The sequence below is a fragment of the Ovis canadensis genome, chromosome 4, assembly GCF_042477335.2.
Source record: "Ovis canadensis isolate MfBH-ARS-UI-01 breed Bighorn chromosome 4, ARS-UI_OviCan_v2, whole genome shotgun sequence".
In the NCBI taxonomy this organism is placed as follows: Eukaryota; Metazoa; Chordata; class Mammalia; order Artiodactyla; family Bovidae; genus Ovis; species Ovis canadensis.
The window spans coordinates 25,070,957-25,089,356 of record NC_091248.1 but is presented as its reverse complement, the minus strand read 5'-3'; the positions used below and the strand labels follow the sequence as shown (position 1 = coordinate 25,089,356).

The 18,400-nt window shown below is 35.5% G+C and overlaps 1 protein-coding gene across 1 annotated transcript in view; it reads right to left on the bottom strand.

Annotated features, from left to right (window-relative positions):
• VPS50 (VPS50 subunit of EARP/GARPII complex) overlaps positions 1-18,400 on the bottom strand; it is a 137,898-nt gene that overhangs the window by 83,814 nt on the left and 35,684 nt on the right. Inside the window, exons 10-12 of the mRNA XM_069587413.1 lie at positions 9,199-9,241; positions 7,623-7,721; positions 5,813-5,953 (exon numbers count right to left, since the gene is read on the bottom strand). Coding sequence (XP_069443514.1) covers positions 5,813-5,953; positions 7,623-7,721; positions 9,199-9,241 — 283 coding nt within the window. The remainder of the gene's footprint in view (positions 1-5,812; positions 5,954-7,622; positions 7,722-9,198; positions 9,242-18,400) is intronic.

Below are 18,400 nucleotides of genomic sequence, written 5' to 3'. Positions count from 1 at the left end.
TTCCTGACAGTCCAAGAGGAAATGGCAGGAAAAAAGAAGAGATGGATAAACTTCCGTTGCTTCTCTTTTGGTCGTTAAGTTTAAAATATTTAAAATTACCAAAATTTATTTTTTATTTTACCTTAAATATTTAGAAACCAGTATATAACTCATATTAAAAAAATTGACTGGGTGCTACATACACTTGACATGAATAAATCTGACAGCTGAATTCTTGGAGTATTTTTAAGCTAATCTGATAAAGCACTAGAGTAAATAGTATTATTCCTCTAATCGGAAAGGTTTCTCTAGTAAGAAAGGAAAGGTTCACTCATTTATCCAACCAAATCAACCAAATTAACCTCAACAATCAATGAAATGCCCCCGTTTAATTTCCTTCACATCCTAAATATGCCTGAGTGAAAAACAACATAAAATGTTATTGACATGCTATCTTCTAGTATTTGACAATTAAGCTATTAAATATAAAATAATCAGCATTCATATGCACAGGGAAAAGGGTAAGAGCAGACACTACTGATGAGAAGCCTAAGTTGAAACATGCTTTTTGCAAGGCAATTTTGGAAATATAAACCAAAGTTTTAAAAATGCAAAGCCTTTGACAATGCAATTTTATTCGTCTTCTATCCTAAAGAAATAATGATCTATGCAAAGATTTAGCTTTAAAAACATATACTACAATGTTGTTCATCATGATAAAAGCTGGAAATAATATAAATATTGAAGAATAAGAAACTGGTTAATTAATCCACAGGATCTCTTACACTGAAGTATTGTCAAGCCCTAAAAGGTACGTGAGTAGTATACTTACTGAAACAGAAAATTGTTTATAACATAGCAAGTGGGAAAAAATGTTATAAATCTGCATGTACAGCATAATCCTACTTTAAAAAGCTATTTGCTTATATAATATACATTAAAAGAACCAGCTTTGCATGCAGAAATACTAATTTTTACTTTCTTTTTTCACTTTTCCATACTTGCCTACAGTCAATATGATGATAATTCCTAGCAGCTTATCATCATTACAATTCAGTACCAAGAAGTATTACTTATGAGAATGAAAATTTTTAAACCTAGAAGAATGGGACATTGGACAAGCCTTTTGTTGGTCTTTCTATAAAGTACGCACTCGAAGGAACTTGTGAAAGTCCACCAGTATCCCTATTATACAGCACAGGGAACTCTGCTCCGTGCTACGTGGCAGCTTGGATACATGTATATGTGTGGCTGAGTCCCTTCGCTCTTCACCTGAAACTGTCACAACACTGTTAACTGGCTACACCCCAATATAAAGTAAAAAGTGTTTAAAAAAGTACATGGCACTGAGAGGGCACTCAGTGTTGGTTTTCTTTCCCCTCAATCAAATCTGAAGACTGATTAAGTCAACACTACACAAGATAGAGACAAAGAGTTCGATCCAATATGCTAAATAAACATTTACTAAACACCTCTAATGTGCCAGATAGCGAAAATAAATACTGAAATTATTTCAGAAAGCTTTTTCTAAAAGAAATACTACATTTTCCCCCAAAGTATTATTACATTGCCAAGTTCATTTCAAAAACAGAACTCAAAACTCAATAAAATCATTTGGAAATGAACAACTGAAAAATGGCTGAGAAAATGCAGCCAGCTTAGCCAGCTCTGTTATTATAAAATTAATCAATAACCTCCTAATTAATATCTTGAAATAAGCTTCCCATGGAAACTCATGAGCCTGCCTCCCCCCCCAAAAAAATGTTTTAAAAACACTTAAAAAAAAAAAAAGCCAAAAAACTGATGCATACTTCAGAAACTTTCAAAAAAATCTACACAGGGTTTCCCTACAAAGTCATGAAATAAAGAGCTTCTTCCACTTGATGTTTTTAAATCTCTCCACAAACTGGTGTGAATATGCACAGTATATCAACGCATTAATAAATGCAATCACAAAAAGGCTTTTTAATTAAATAAAATGACTACTATCCCCTTTACATCGGCCCTTGCCAGAAATGAATGTGATGTAATTCTCATTTCAAACTTTTCCTTGTAAGTGGTACTCCATCATTTGTGCTGCAAGATAATGTATGTATTTTTTAAAAGAGCCAAAACTGCTGATTTAAAACTCATAAGTCGAGACATTCAAGATAAATAGCAAAACAAGACTGAAAGATAAACTATACGAAGAAAAACTGTACTTTTAGTCATTTAGACAACACAGCTTAGTAAAGAAAGTACACTCAATTGCAAAACGACTTCAAACAGTTCCAAGTCAACTCAACTTTTAAACAGAGCAATGGTAACAGGACACAGGGCAGACACTTCATAATGGGACAGTATGCTGCTTCCCTGAAGAACGCTAACATTCTCTTTACCAAAGAAAATAACAACAGAACATGAATTTTGCCCCAGGTTTCTTTGTAAAGGAATATCCAAAAAGAAAAAAAAAGAGAGAGAGAGAGAGAGATCAATTTCATTCTAGCCCATTTTAGTAACAGAAAGACATCTGTGAGTGGTTTAAAATAATACTGTGAACGAACACAAGCAAATGATTCTTTTTGCGTCTCTAATCTCTTTCTATTTAAAGGAAACAAAATGGTTCCCTGTTTACAGGAACTCTATCCCTCTCTCAACTCGATCAGTGTACCATTTTTTATTTTTTTACTCTTATATTTAAATGTTTATCTACTAGGTAAAGCCTTCCTTGAAAATACTGCTGCTCTACAGAGAAAACCAACAGCTGCCCAAATGCCTGGGATCTTCCTTCTCACTTCCAAAATCTGCCAGTCAACACCCTGCATATATGCCTTGAGGGCTCTGTTGCTTCTTTCTTAGCTGGGCACTCACTGCCACATATGCTCCTGAACTGGTATATCCTCAATAATTATGATCAGCTCATTTTATCAGGGCAAACATGATGCCCAAGTGCCATATGTTGAAAAATTAAGAACCATACATTCTAATATAAGGCTCCTTCACAAATCCCCTCCCCTGCCTGTGTTACGCCATTCAAGATCATTGATATGTGTTCTCACCAGGAAAACATATTTAAGTTTCATCAGCTTATTGAACTTCTAAGAGTTCCTTCTATTTTTCCTTTCCCGAATAAACCACTTTTATTTATATAACTAAAAGTACACATCTTTCCATCAAACTAAATAAATAACTCTGATATGAGATAATTTCTTCCTAACTTACCTGGTTTAAAAAGGTCAAATATCACTCAATATTATAGAAAAAATTAAAACTTAGGCTTATAAGAGATGTTCACATTCCTGTCTCCCTACAGCAACACTGACTTACATACTTGCAAGAGGCCTTAGGTAATTTCTAAACTTCCTTAATTTTTTATCAAGAATAGTGCCAAAGAAAGTGGGCCACCTGACAATGTATCATATTCTTCATCTCATTATTCAGTTCTTCTATGTCTGTTCTTTCAACATTAAAGACCCTATCACACCTAATTCTGTTAAATCCGTTCCTCACAAGAAATGCCTCCATGAATGCATCGTTAACATTCAATACTATTCTCAGCACTTTACACCAAAAACTACTTCAGCTAATGTTTTTAGAACAGTTTGAATATGAACCAGAAATGTACAACTATGTTAGATGAATAATAATGTTCATGCCAGCTGTTCTCTGTATTTGCGTGGGTGCAGGGGGGCTGTTTTCTATGACTAAGCACTAACGTACCAATAAATCAGATGTTTCCTTAATTTAGTTGTTTCCCTAATTTTAGATATCTCACCTACTATCACACAAATATGGATAATTTATAAAGAAGTACCAAATGTTTCTGGAGTAATTTTAATAAGCACTTACTCAAGAAAGATAAGCTCTTTGTTATCTGATAATTTAAATATGCACAGATACCTCAAAAGGTTATTTTATAGCCTTTTGGAAAAAGCAAAAGAAATTATTTTTTAAAAACTAAGGTAAACATCTTAAGAACAAATTTTTTGTTCATAAAAATGTATAAGCTAAATATAATTTCATCTTTGTGTTATATAAAAGCATAGAGGACATCCTCAAGAAGCATAAGCACAAATATGTCCTTGACTTTTATCAGCATATAAAAATTTAATAGTAACAAAATATACTACAGGCATACAGACATACCAGATTTAACCAAAGTAAAAAAGACTTAAGAACAAAAGCCTAATTTGTTTTAAAATATTTATTTTAAATTATTAAAAGTTATTTCTGCTTTAACAGGAAAATTACTAACTTGCAACAAGTTGCTTTACCATTTAAGCCATCTACTAGTAATAGCAACACTAACAATCAAAAAGTAAAATTGACTTTTTGGATATTTAATTTTAAAAAGTATATTATCAACCTAAGAAAATAAATGATATATTTCAAAATCATTGAACATTATCAAACAATGGCTGTTCTTAAAACTGGGTATTTAAGAATTATGCAACTATACTGCACAATTGATCATAAAATTTGTGAAATAGTGCCTGTGATTTATGAAGTGATTTTAAAAAGACATTTTAACCTATATTAATAAACATCCACTGTCCTTATTAACTTAATCCTTAAGCTATCATTATAATCACAACCTTCTGGAATATTTGTTGGAGCTTAAGTAAGTGTACTTCCCCAGTTCCCAATGGACATATAACCTGTACTTTCGACAAACTCATTATGAACATTAACTTCACATTAATTCCCAGACATAATTACAGTACAGAATAGATGGCTACTTCCTAAGAACTGTTATTTTCTAGGGGACATTAGGGAAAAAACTCAAGAAATTCTCCAGTCAGAGACATAAGATATTCTTGGGCTAGACTTAAAGAGACCAAGGTCAACAATGACTTCCATATTGTCAAATCAAGGAATCAGTTCTACGACCACTTATTCAGACTCTTTAGAAGCATCTGACATAGGTTTACAGCTGATTGTTCCATAAATACTTCCTTCTGTAAGCTATTGTGACAACACAATTTCCTAGATTTCCTCCTCCCCAGGCAGCTGCTCCTTCTCCGGCTTTTCTTCTGGGCCCTCCCCCACCCAGTCTCTGAAAGTCACAGGCCCAAGGCCCTCCTGTCTTCTTTCTCTCCACCCTTTTCCCCAATCTTCTTATCCAGCACCATGGCTTAAAATACAGTTAAACGCTGATGGTCCCCAGCCTATAACTTCAGTTCTGATCTTTTTACATTCAACTGCCTCAATAAGTCTGCTTGAATGTTAATATGTATCAAATAGAAATCATGATTTTCCACTGCAAACCAGGTTTCCTTGTAAAAGCAAGTACCACCACCATTCTCCTGGATGTTCACCATTCTCTTTTCCTCCCATACATACATCAATCCATTGGAAGGAACAATTTGAAAATGGAACCCAACTCGGTTCACTTCCCACCTGTGGATTTTATTACCTACAGATTTATGCTTCTTTAAGAGTGAAAAAGAAAAAAATGGTTACAGATGCTGACAGAAACAGCATTTATATACATGAAAAGACTGACTGAACATACGTAAGGAAAATCAGCAAAGATGACTGCTTAAAAGTACCCTACATGCCACTGTAGAATACAATTCACAGTCTGAGGCAGAATGGTAAAAAGAGCTTTAGGGTAGAAAGTCAATTTAGAAGCAACTGGACTTCACAAATAGGTACCATCTCATCCACCTTTACTATTTATGTGACTGAATCTTCCAGTTTTTCTATGAGGAAAGGAACAAAAAAAAACTTTTGGCAAACATATTTGTTTTCATATTAGTGACATCTTCTGATAGTAGGCTCTGGGAAAAATGGAATATGAATTTAAAAACTAAAAGAGATTCATATGAACAGTAATTAAGCTATAACATACCGTACAGAGATCCTTATATTGCAGCTTTTGGAATTTTGTATCTGTGTTTCCTGCACACAGTTCCACATAGCCAAGAACAACTTGAAACACGGTGTTATGAATGGCTTGGGTGAAGTGCATATGAAGTTGATCCATTGCGGTCTATGGAAATAAAGCACATAATCGCCGATTACTAAAATAAATTACTAAGATAAAAAAACAGATTTGCAAAACATAGGAAACAATCTTTACCAATTTTACCTGCAACACAAATAACTATTATTCACAGAATTATAAATGTCGATTATTTGCAGCTAACCCTTCAACCAACCACAGCATCATACCACTACAGATAAACCTGAATCATAAACACTGCTCTGTTGCTCCATATTTAAGACTGGTACCCAGTTTGCCAAACATGTCATTGTCTAATCACACCTTTGAATTCCCTTGGCCATACTTTCATTTTCAGGATTCTCAGTGGTCACCTTCTCAGAGAAGCCTTTCCTGACTATCCCATACAAACCAGTACTTCGCATCACTCTGTACCCTTACACTGATTTTCTTTCTTTAATTTCTGTCTTCTGAACTAGAAGGTAAGATACACGAGGGCTTATATCCAGATGCCTGGAGCAATGCACATAGCTGGCAACAAAAAATATTTACTGAGAGAAAGAATTCATCAAATGGGGGAAATAAGAAGTTATAATTGCTTCAAGACCTTTGAAAATACATATCCCTCAAAATTACCAAATGTTTTCCTTCTTGTATTTTCCCTAGGTATATCTCAAGATATCAAAATTAATGAAGTACAATAAATAACCATATTTCTTTATTCACATTACACAATGTAAATAGCCTGGTAAAGTCTTAAATTTCCTTCTAATAAAAGAGACTTATATCTAAGGGAAAAAAAAAATTTACATCAATGTTTTGATGTTCTCAAGAAAAGTGTATACTCCTATATGTAGAAGACGTAATTAACTTTCAAACTATGGCCTCCACTTCAGGCTTTTCAAGGAAGCCCCTGAGTAGTAAGAACAGGTGAAGACATGCATCATGGGAATAGTAAGGACGTTCTGGGGATAACAAAATCCTTTGAACACTGATAAAAGAAACGGACCTGTTTTACAACAAATGTACACAATACACAAAAGTTTACAGACCACTGTGAGAGAATCACTCTGGCCCATCTAGGAACCATGAGGTTCCAACCTTAAAAGTTCTTATTCAGGACCAAGAACTGAGGTACAAGAGACTATATATCCTCACCCACTGAATTATACTATACTTTTTTAAAAACCTACAGGAAATGATGAAAATATTCAACCTGAGACACACTTCATAGTTTAAAACAGACCTCTGCAGCTAAGTAACTTTAGTTGTGTCTGACTCTGTGTGACCCCATAGACGGCAGCCCACCAGGCTCCCCCGTCCCTGGGATTCTCCAGGTAAGAACACTGGAGTGGGTTGCCATTTCCTTCTCCAATGCATGAAAGTGAAAAGTGAAAGAGAAGTCGCTCGGTCATGTCCGACCCTCAGCAACCCCATGGACTGCAGCCTTCCAGGCTCCTCCATCCATGGGATTTTCCAGGCAAGAGTACTGGAGTGGGGTGCCATTGCCTTCTCCAAACAGACCTCAGTAATGTGTTAATCACACCACTCACACTCTGAGCTTATGTGATCCTGCTACCATTGCTAACACATCATAAGAATTTACTTTCTTCAGTGAAACTTTTTAAGCACACTACATTAATAATATTCAAACTTAAGCAATCAGGAAGAGCAATAGATTACTGATTAAGAAAAAAAAAATCCTTTTAAAACTTACCTGTGTTTTTCCAAGAAGTCGATAAGCTTGTTGAACTTTGGTGTAGTGGTTAATGTCAAAATTCTTGCATATTTTGGACAGAGCAACATCCAACTGTTCCTATGTAAACAAAAGAGAAGGTGAGAGGTGGTTAAGGAATCACGTTTTCAAGGTAGTAAGAAAATATTAAGACTAATTCCTCGCTTTTAATTAATATCTAAACACATTATTATCACACTGGATTTAATAGTCAAAAACAAATTTAATTAAAAATGTAAGTTGTAATTTTTTTTTGGCTGCACCACACTGCTTGCAGGCTCTTAGTTCCTCAAGCAGGGATCAAACCCAGGACGTGGCAATGAAAGCACCAAGTCCTAACCACCAGGGAATAAATTATAATTCTTATTACCAACTACACTCAAGTTTATTGAGATGTTATTAATATGTGAATTTTTAAAAAAAATTTTTGCCAACTGGTTCAAGGGACACAAAATAATTATAATAGTCTCTAAAGAAATTCTAGTTTTTATTTTTACTTAGCTTTATGTTTCATCAAGCATCAGCTAAAATCGTGTAATTATATGAAATGAGTTTGTAGGACTACTGAAAAATAAAACCACCCTTCTTAATCACTGAAAAGTAATTCTTAACAAAACTACACTGACTTAAAAGTATACACCTCAAGATACTGCCTTTTTATATCTAAGTATATCCACTTTATTTATGGGTTTCTACCTCAATGATTTCATTTAAATTATAAGAATGAAGAAAACTGAGTTTTCAAAAGAAAGTCTTCATTAAAATATTCAGGTGACCAAAAAAAGAAAAAAGAAATAAATAAAAGAAAAAAATCAGGTGATTATTTACTTAAGGGATTTTCAAAATAATTCTATTTATGCTTACCAAATAAATTATCATTCTTACTATGGAAATAATTGCATTTATGATCAAAAACTACTTTCACAAAGGTCATTTGAAAGTCTAGCCTCAACCTTTCTAAAAGCTCTCATCTGGAAAACAATAAAATACAATCTCAAAAGAAACTAAATAATTCTTATTAAATGTATTCAAATGAACCCTCTGCTTTACAAAGATTGCTGAGGAAGACTTTATGGTCACAATGACATAGCTTTTCATTTCCAGTTTCTACACATTTGAGGAATTGTATGAGATGTTATTATGAGGTTTAGGAATTCAGGAGGGTTATCATCAATCAATAATCATTCTTAAAATCAGTAAGCTAAAAAGGAGAAATAATTGATAATTAAAAAATAATTAATATATGGTAAATATTCTGCCTATATTTATGTGAGAACACACCTATAACTAAGAGTTTAGGAATCTTTGTAGATATGGCAATATTTCCAAACACTCTTTTCAGGCCCTACAATTCCAAAAGCATCTTTGAGAGAATGAGTAAATTAACATTAACTTGACCAAGTCTGTTAACATTAACAGACATTCCAAATGAAAAACACAAAGAGTCGTGATCTAGAAACAATGGTAAGAATATGGAAGTCAAAACGTAAGATACATCTATGCTATTCAAAAACCTCTGAAAAGAAAGTCATTTAATTTAAGATACAATCCTTCTTACCTCAATTTGTTCTAAAGTATCTTGCAACTTTGAATTCAGTTCACTATTAAATAAAACAGAATTAGGTGTGTCAGTCTTTAAGAGACAAACTAGATGAATAAACACTCAAACTGACAAGTCAACAGTATGAGCAGTTAAGCTGTGCTGATTCTACAGACAGTACAGTAAGGCAAGAAAAATAAACAAAAGGAAAAAAATTAGAAAGGAAGAAATAAGAGTCATCACAGAAAATCCTGAAGAATTTATAGATAAAAGTAAGAATTCAAGTGTCCCATGGATGGAGGAGCCTGGTGGGCTGCAGTCCATGGGGTCGCTGGGAGTGGGACACGACTGAGTGACTTCACTTTCACTTTTCACTTTCCTGCATTGGAGAAGGAAATGGCAACCCACTCCAGTGTTCTTGTCTGGAGAATCCCAGGGACGGGGGAGCCTGGTGGGCTGCTGTCTATGGGGTCACACAGAGTCGGACACGACTGAAGCGACTTAGCAGCAGCAGCAGCAGCAAGTTTTAAAGATAATATGTGTAATATAGATGAAAAGTAAAACAAAGATAAAACTAATCTCTATATATCAGAAATAAGGAATTAGACAATCAAATTTTTAAAGATACTTTTCAAAAAACCAAATACCTGGGAATAAACCAAATAAAGAATAAACAATACAAAACAGAGCCAAAATAAAGAAGACCGCTACATAGAGGTATACACCATATAAACAGACTAAAATCTTTACTACAACTGATACCAATTCTCACAAAAATGATATCCTAAAATAACTGATATCTTATTAATATTAAGCCAGTGGGCTTTTTAGTGGAGGAATTGCAAGCTGCTTCTAAAATTTATGTGGAAACTCAAAGGTCCAAGACAAGTCAAGCAAACCCCAAAGAACAATGCCGTAAGATACACTAAAAACAGGCCGACTTACTATGAAGTTACAGCGGTAAGGCAGTGTGGCACTTATCATAAGAACACATTAACAGGTCAACAGAACAGAATAAAAACAAAGGGTAAGAGCCTTAAATATTTGACAAAGAAGATATTCAATTGGCCAATGAACATATAAATATGCACTCTTTCAGGCATTCAGGAAATGCATATTAAAACTACAAAAAGACTATACCAAATGACTAGAATGGCTAAAAATATTTTTAAAAAATTAAAAACAATGTCAACAAATGTTGGCAAGAATGTAGAATAAAACACTCAACTCAGTGCTGGAGAAGGGAAAATTGATACCTCCTCTCTGGAACCATTAATACCTCCTGAAACTCAACATACACTTACTCCAGGTGTATCTATCAGAAGTGCATACACAATCCTCACAACATTATTTGTAACAGGCAAAAACTTGAAGCAGCTCAACTGTCTATGAAAAATTAAAGGGATATATTTATTTATATGATAAAATACTATAGCAATGAAAATGTGTCACCTGAATCTCAAAAACATAATACAAAAGATGTCAGTTTAAAAAATACATACTGCATGATTCCATTTACATAAAGTTCAAAACAGGCAAAAACAACATTAGTGACAGAAATCAGAACAGTGGTTACCCTGGTAATATAATGACTGGAATGAGGCATGAAGGAAGTTTCTAGGGTTTCTAGTTCTGTGTTTATTTCTGGGAAGTAATTACACAACTATGTTCCCTTTGTAAAAATGTACTGAGTTATACATTTAGGGTATGTGATTGACTCTGATTTTTTTTCCCCTTTAATCCTCCAGCGTTAAGTGTTAGTTGCTCAGTCGTGCTCAACTCTTTGCAATCCTATGGGCTGTAGCCTGCCAGGCTCCTCTGTCCATGGGATTTTAAAGGCAAGAATACTGAAGTGGGTTGCAACTTCTTTCTCCAAGGGATCTTCTGACCCCAGGGATTGAATGGGATCTCCCACATTGCAGGTTGACTCTACTGTCTCAGCCATCAGAGAAGCCCTAATTCTCAAGAGGTCAGTTTAAAAACAACTGATATTCTTTGAATTATAACACCTCATTACTAAAAAATCTCTGCTGTTATCTAAAAAAGTGAATACAATTTTAGAGAAAACGTTTTGACAAAAGGGATTAAGGTAAAAGTAAAATAAAATAGTAAGAACAAGAGAAAGATGCAGTTTCACAGCAAAATTATACAAGGGTTTTTTTGTTTGTTTTTTTTCCTTACAACCGTCATCTGATTATCTATGTGATTCTCAAAGTCCTAGCAGCCAAAACAAATAGGGAAGGCCACAGTACACAACTCGGTGTCCAGAATATCAAAACAAACCGGCAATTTAAGAGAAAGAGCAAAAACAAAGAGACAAAACTCACTTTTGCTGGCATTAAATTCAGAGAGACAATTTTGCCAGTCTTGATAAAGAGAACAGCAATATTTTATCTCCTAAGGCACAACACCCTCAGCAACTGCCGTATAGAATATACAATATGATTCATGGTTTCCCTTAGAGAGCCTTTTAATGCAAACTGAGAAGATAACAACAAAGTGGTTTGATAGAGAGAAAGATATAGACATACACAGATGCAAAGCAATCTGTCAGGAAAGTGAAACTAATAATAATACAAGTACCCAGTTTTGAAGGTCTCAAAGATAAACACTCAAACCCGTGGGGGAATTAGACCATTTTCAACAAATACTATGTACCATAAGCATGCTTTTAATTAAGGTTGAGAATGGAAGATTATACTCTCAAGTAAAAACTGAAATGAACAAGCCTGCATCATTTGACAATCAACAGTGCAGGAACCTGGAGAAGCGAATGGCTACCCACTCCAGTATTCTTGCCTGGAGAGCCCCATGGACAGAGGAGCCTGGAGGGTTACAAAATTGGACACAATTGAGCACCTCAACAAAAAAGACAACAGTCCTGTGCACCTGACCATTTCCTGCCATCATCTGGCAGCTTCATATGTATGTTACCCTGCCTGGTCCCTAAAGAGAGCTGAGTCTGCAGTTCCTAAGTGAGGCAGAAATAAAAATCGTATTAACCCACTGCTTCAACACCTTTGGTGACTCCCCATGACACCAAGAATAAAGCCCTAAATTAGCATGGCACGTAAGACTCTTCATAATTGACAAAAAATTAAATTCCCATTCACTTTTCAGTGCTTCTACAGTTGATCCTTTTTTCAGTGCCTCTACAGTTGATCCTTGAACAAAAGGGATTTAAATTGCACTGGTCGACTTATAAGCGGATGTTTTTCAATAGTAAATCCCACGGTACTTCCTGATCCTCGGTTGAATCTGTAGATGCGGAATCACCTATTCAGAGGTCCAAGTAGGTAAGTTATATGTGGATTTTCGACTGGGCCAAGGGTGAGCACCACTAACCTCTAGATTGTTCAAGGGTCAACTATATTTTAGTCAGATGGACGAGGTGCAGTTCCCCAAACGCCAGGCTTTTCCACTCTCTGCTCTTGCATATAATGTTCACAACAGCTAGAAAGTACATTCCCCTTTTCTCATTTCCAAATGTCTTTTTTCCTGGGAAGTCTCTCTCTCCTAACTGTTTCCTTAAGTTACACAATGCTGTGTTTACAGCACCCTGAATTAGAGTAAAGAAGTATCTGTGACTATGTATCAGAGCAGACTGTGGCTTATTCCCCAGGGATTCCCCAGGACTAACTAAATTCACTGCCTGACTCAGAGCAGGAAATAAACATCTGCTGAGTCAAATTTGCAATTCAAACAAAAAACAGCAAACTTCAGCCGTCATTCCTTGAGCCCCCATATTCTACTTCAATTTAAAAAAAAGAAAGGAGAACATTTTAGAAGAATAAGAGTCAGACAGGACTCTGGATCTACAGGGGTCTTAATAAAGGAAAAATAAATAAGAGTGAGAGAGAGAAGCAGAGACGTTGTTTCTACTCCTCTATCACACAGCGCTCAGAAGTTCACTAAGGCTGAAGACACAGACATGGAGAGGCAAGAACACTCAGAATAATAAGTATCAGAATTCGCAAACATATTCTTTCAGGGAATATTGAGTTTGGAGAAAAAAGGAATATATCTAAACTAATTCAGAGGTGACAGTAACAACTTCTTCAGCTTCTCAACTGAAAAAAATGGGCTTTAGAGTTTATTCACAATATTATACTAAATCTAGGTGCTTTTATTCCTTCTATTATTTATGGTTAAAATGATTTTGTAGCCTATATAGTAAGAGTTAATGCAAGCATCGTAATGCATATGGTAGGCAGAAATTTTTAATACAAAATCTATGAATCAACCATTTTGGTTTTATTAAAAACACTTTCAAGAGGGAAGGGATGTATGTATAGGTATGGCTGATTCTTGTTGCTGTATGGCAGAAACCAACACAACATCGTAAAGCAATTATCCTCCAATTAAAAATAAATTTTTAAAAATGCTTTCAAAGAATCGAATCACCAGTCTATGTCTGATGCAGGATACAGCATGCTTGGGGCTGGTGCACAGGGATGACCCAGAGGGATGAGGTGGGAGGGGGGTTCATGTTTGGGATCGCATGTACACCCGTGGTGGATTCATGTCAATGTATGGCAAAACCAATACAGTATTGTAAAGTAAAATAAAGTAAAAATTAAAATTTAAAGTATAAAAAAACCAATACAAACCACTTCCAAAACATTAAAAAAAAATAATAAAAATGCTTTCAAAATCTACAACTGTAGTTTGATAACAGTTGGCTACTAATTAAAGATATACACATAAAAATATGATTAAGGAGTGGACATATTAAATGTGGTCTTTAAAGAAATCCTCAGCCATCATTTAGAAACATGAATTTCAGTTATTTGGGTCAGTTAATCAGAGTATATAAAAAGCACCTAGTCATGAACATTTGGATAAATAAAAGCTATATTATGGTCAAAAAAAATTACTAGTTGTAAGATGAAAGACTAAAAGCTATTAAAAGCTATTTGCAAGTGAGTGGAATGACTCAAACAATTTGGAGGGCATTTTTATAATCACTACAGAAAATATTAAAAATAACATTCATAAATAATCAACTTTCCTTTTAAGCAGCTGCTCTGGGACACAAACTCACAAAATGTGTCCTAGAAAACTGCAATTTGATTGTTCGGAAAGACAAGATGGTATGGAGGCAATCAGCCTCTTAATGATCTTTCCCTGGCTTGTTATTAAGCCAGGTGACTTAAGACACGCCTCTTAATAACTCTGGGCACCAGTTTCCTATACAGAAGTGGGCTGGATCTAAAGGGCTGCTTCAAGCTCCAAAGTTTCTAGATTTTATTATATGCTGAACACCAGCTAACCAATTAGCACATCTTTGTATATGATTCAGAAGAATGCTAAAACCTCTGGAACACACGTAAGTAAAATTTATCCTTTGAAATTTATACTGTGTGCCCACGGCCCGCAGAAACTCCAGTCTGTTTAGATCAGAGGTATTCTATAATTCCCAGGATTTCAATCTACTCACTGCTGCTGAGTTTTATCAACAGACCTGAGAGAAAACATGATTTTCAAACACAATGAAGCTAAACAAACAACCTTGAGGTACCATCAAGTATCACAGGATCCTTCAAACCACAAAAAAAAAAACTAAAAGAACTCCAAGATCACTTTGAATCAACTGAAATCTCTGTCCACGCTGTTCAGAAATCCCAGACCTAACTCACAATACAACCATTCACCACACAGAAAGTTCAGAGTTCATTATTAAGGACACTAAAAGTGTTCAAAACATTTCCAAACTCTATGAATTATAATTCCAGAGCAGAGGCCAGGCGCAGGAGTCGAATCTAGCCAAGAAGCTATGTTTCTAAATAAAGTTTTATTGAAACACAGGCACATGCATTTGTTTACATATCGTCTAATGCCACTCTTGGTCTTCAAGGGCAGAGCTGAACAACTGCAACCAAGACCTTATGGTCTGCAAAATTTAAAATATTTATCATCTGGTCCTTTAAACACAAAGTCCCTCTGGCAGCCCTGTGCTATAAGTTCGGCAGAAGACCTTTTAGTTGGCCAACTGATCAAAGTTAAGACAGGAATATTTATGCGCACTGAGTATTTTAGGGCTTCGCTGGTGCCTCAGATAGTAAAGAATCTGCCTGTAGTGTGGGAGGACCCAGGTTCGATCCCTGGGTCAGGAAGACCCCCTGGAGAAGGGAATGGCTACCCACTGCAGTACTCTTGCCTGGAGAATCCCAAAGACAGAGGAACCTGGTGGGCTACAGTCCATGGGGTCACAAAGAGTCGGACACAAGAGAAGTGACATGGGCTCATAACATTTCAACCAAAACTGTGTATAGTATACTTCACGCACACACTTCTGACTTCGAGCCATGGTCTTTTCATTTGACAGCAGTTTTAACCTCTGAGTCTCATATAAACCAGATCACAGATAAACTGACTGCAGTTTCGAGTTTCAGATCCTCAGAATTGAAGCAGGAGCCTGAAAACAAATGCAGAAGAACCTGAATGTTCAGATCCTCAGAATTGAAGCAGGAGCCTAAAAACAAATGCAGAAGAACCTGAATGCCAGACCACAGTGATCTTATATCCCCTAGTTTTTATGAGTTGTCTCGCCTACAAAAGATTCAAAAAGAAATTTATTTTTAACAATGAGTTGTATTTTTCCAATGCATCCAACTCACTTTCAAAAAGTTGTTTCATCTCATTAGTTTATTTACTCAAGCAATATAAAGACAGTAACAAACACAACAGGCAGAAATAGGTTTAGGAAAAACACAGTTAACTCTAGTCAGAATACACTTCAGAGATTGGAGCAAAATAATATAAATTGGCCTACTGGCCATGAGCTTCCACTGCACATAACAGCTATTACATTGGTAGACGGCCTGCCATAGTTGCGGTAAGAACAACAATGTGTATCCCAACAGATATGAATTTAAATCTTGCCTTTGCCACTCATTTTACAGAGCATCAATGTCCTCATCTACAAAAGAGAAAACACTACCACCTGAGGAATATTTTGTTAACACTAAATAGGAAAAAATAAGGAACATTATTTTTAAATAAAAGATGTTTAAATATCTTTAAAAGATAAAAAATAAGTACAGTGCTTGATATATATTAAAGTCCAAAATTTTTCAAAAATTATATCATCATTATCACTATTATCATGATTCAGGTTTTGTTTTTTTTTTTAACTCCCAAAGCTTTTATTTATTTACTCAATTTTTTTTTAATTTTTATTTTTACTTTATTTTACTTTACAATACTGTATTGGTTTTGCCATACATTGACATGAATCCATCACGGGTGTACAGGTTTTAAACACTGAAGACTAAAGCTTTAGTGAGGAGGCCTTATTAAAATCTAATTTAGAATTACTGTATTGTCAGTGCTGCCTTGGATAATGGTGCCAAGCTCCTACTCCCACTCCTATAAATGTCAGGATTTCCCATTCCCATGGGGGTATGGGAAGTGAGCCGTTCACAGCCGGAGCATCTCTGATGGCTTCTGTTTCTGTATTTGTACTCTTAACTGGCATATCACCCCACAGTCCTGCCTGTTAACTGCCTGTTTCACCAACTCCTACAGAACAAGTACATTTCACAACCTCTTGGTATAACAAGTAAACACAGCATCTCAGGTAGTTAAGCACTAAATAAATACTTCATTCTTGTCTCATCATCCAAGAGTAAAGAATCTAAGACAGGACTTTTCTAGACCGGTGACATTTTAGAGCAAGTGAAAAAAAAAGAAAAATCCTTAAAATTTCTAAAAGAAAGACATCATTTCTTTGGTAAAATGAGAAGGAGAGTAGTATCTGACTCTGTCCTTCAAAACAGGAGGCTGGAATAGACAGCTAAGCAATGCCTTCCATTTTTTAAGGAAAAAAAATAATTTTTCTTTCAATCATTTGTCATTCAGTTGCTAAGTTGTGTCTGCCTCTTTGCTTGGACTGCAGCGCATCAGCCTTTCTTGTCCATCACCAACTCCTGGAGTTTGCTCAAGCTCATGTCCACTGATGCCATCCAACCATCTCATCCTCTGATGCCCCCTTTTCCTCGTGCATGAATGGGCTAAATTAAGGTCATTTCAAAATATGAAAATTTACCCCCTAAGTATCCTGTATTAAAAAAAATTTCCAAGAGGTAACTAACAACACACAACAAAGAAATGCACAAAAATGGAATATTACAAAGATGACAGAAGCTGAGTAGAACCTACAAAAGTGAAAAATGTTCAACAGAAACAGAAAAACACTATGGATTTGGATTTTCATTTAGAGACAAAGGATTATTTTTCCTTTTTCATACATCCAACCACTCAGTTCTGCAGATAATAATATTTAAATATCCATAATATAGTAAAATGACTTCTATTAATTTTTTAGAAGTAACCTATTAGAAAAAAAGACATTTAATTCTAGTTGTGAAAAGAATATAAATGTTATAAACTTGACCAAGTAGAAATAACAGTTTCACTAACAAAACCTGGAAGATGGAAAAGTGAAAAGAAGTAAAAGGAAGTACACCACATGCCTATCTCTTACTGCTTTTTATTAAGGGGAGTAAACAGAGTTATCGAGAACTATCTACATTGATAAATCAGGAAAAGGTTATTATAATGTAATCTTTTAAATTACAATGAAATCTGGTAGGATGAAAATTAAGCTGTAAAAAATGGTTTACTCTAGGGAGTAGGAAAGGGAAGGATGGGTGGGCAGAAAGAAAAACTTCACCTTTTAAGACCACTTTGTTCAAGTGTCATGTTTTATGTAGATTTCACTTTACATTAATTTTAAATGTTACTGCCTGGAGGAGGAAGGCAGAGGAGAACAAGATAAAAGATAAGAAAGGGGGTGGTGTCAGAATAGCATGGTGTCAGTAACTCAACCCAAGCAACAGGGACTCCAGACCTACATGTGAGTCTAGCTGAACAGGTCGGGTGATCCTGCAAAAACACTCACTGTTCATCACTCCAGGTGAGGCTCCTGGGTTCCCCTCGCCCGAGGGTAAAGAAAGAGAGAGCAGACACTGCTTGCTAAGATGGAATCAAGGGCCTCAGGAGAAGAACAGTGCCTAGTACTGCTGTTGTTTGTTGTTAGGTGGCTATGTCATGTCTGACTCTACGCGACCCCATGGACTATAGCCCGCCAGGCTCCTCTCTCCAGGGGATTTCTCAGGCACGATACTGGGATGGGTTGCCAACATTTCCTTCTCCAGTGGATCCTCCTGATCCACGGAATCAAACCCAAGTCTCCTGCTTGGCAGGTGGATTCTTT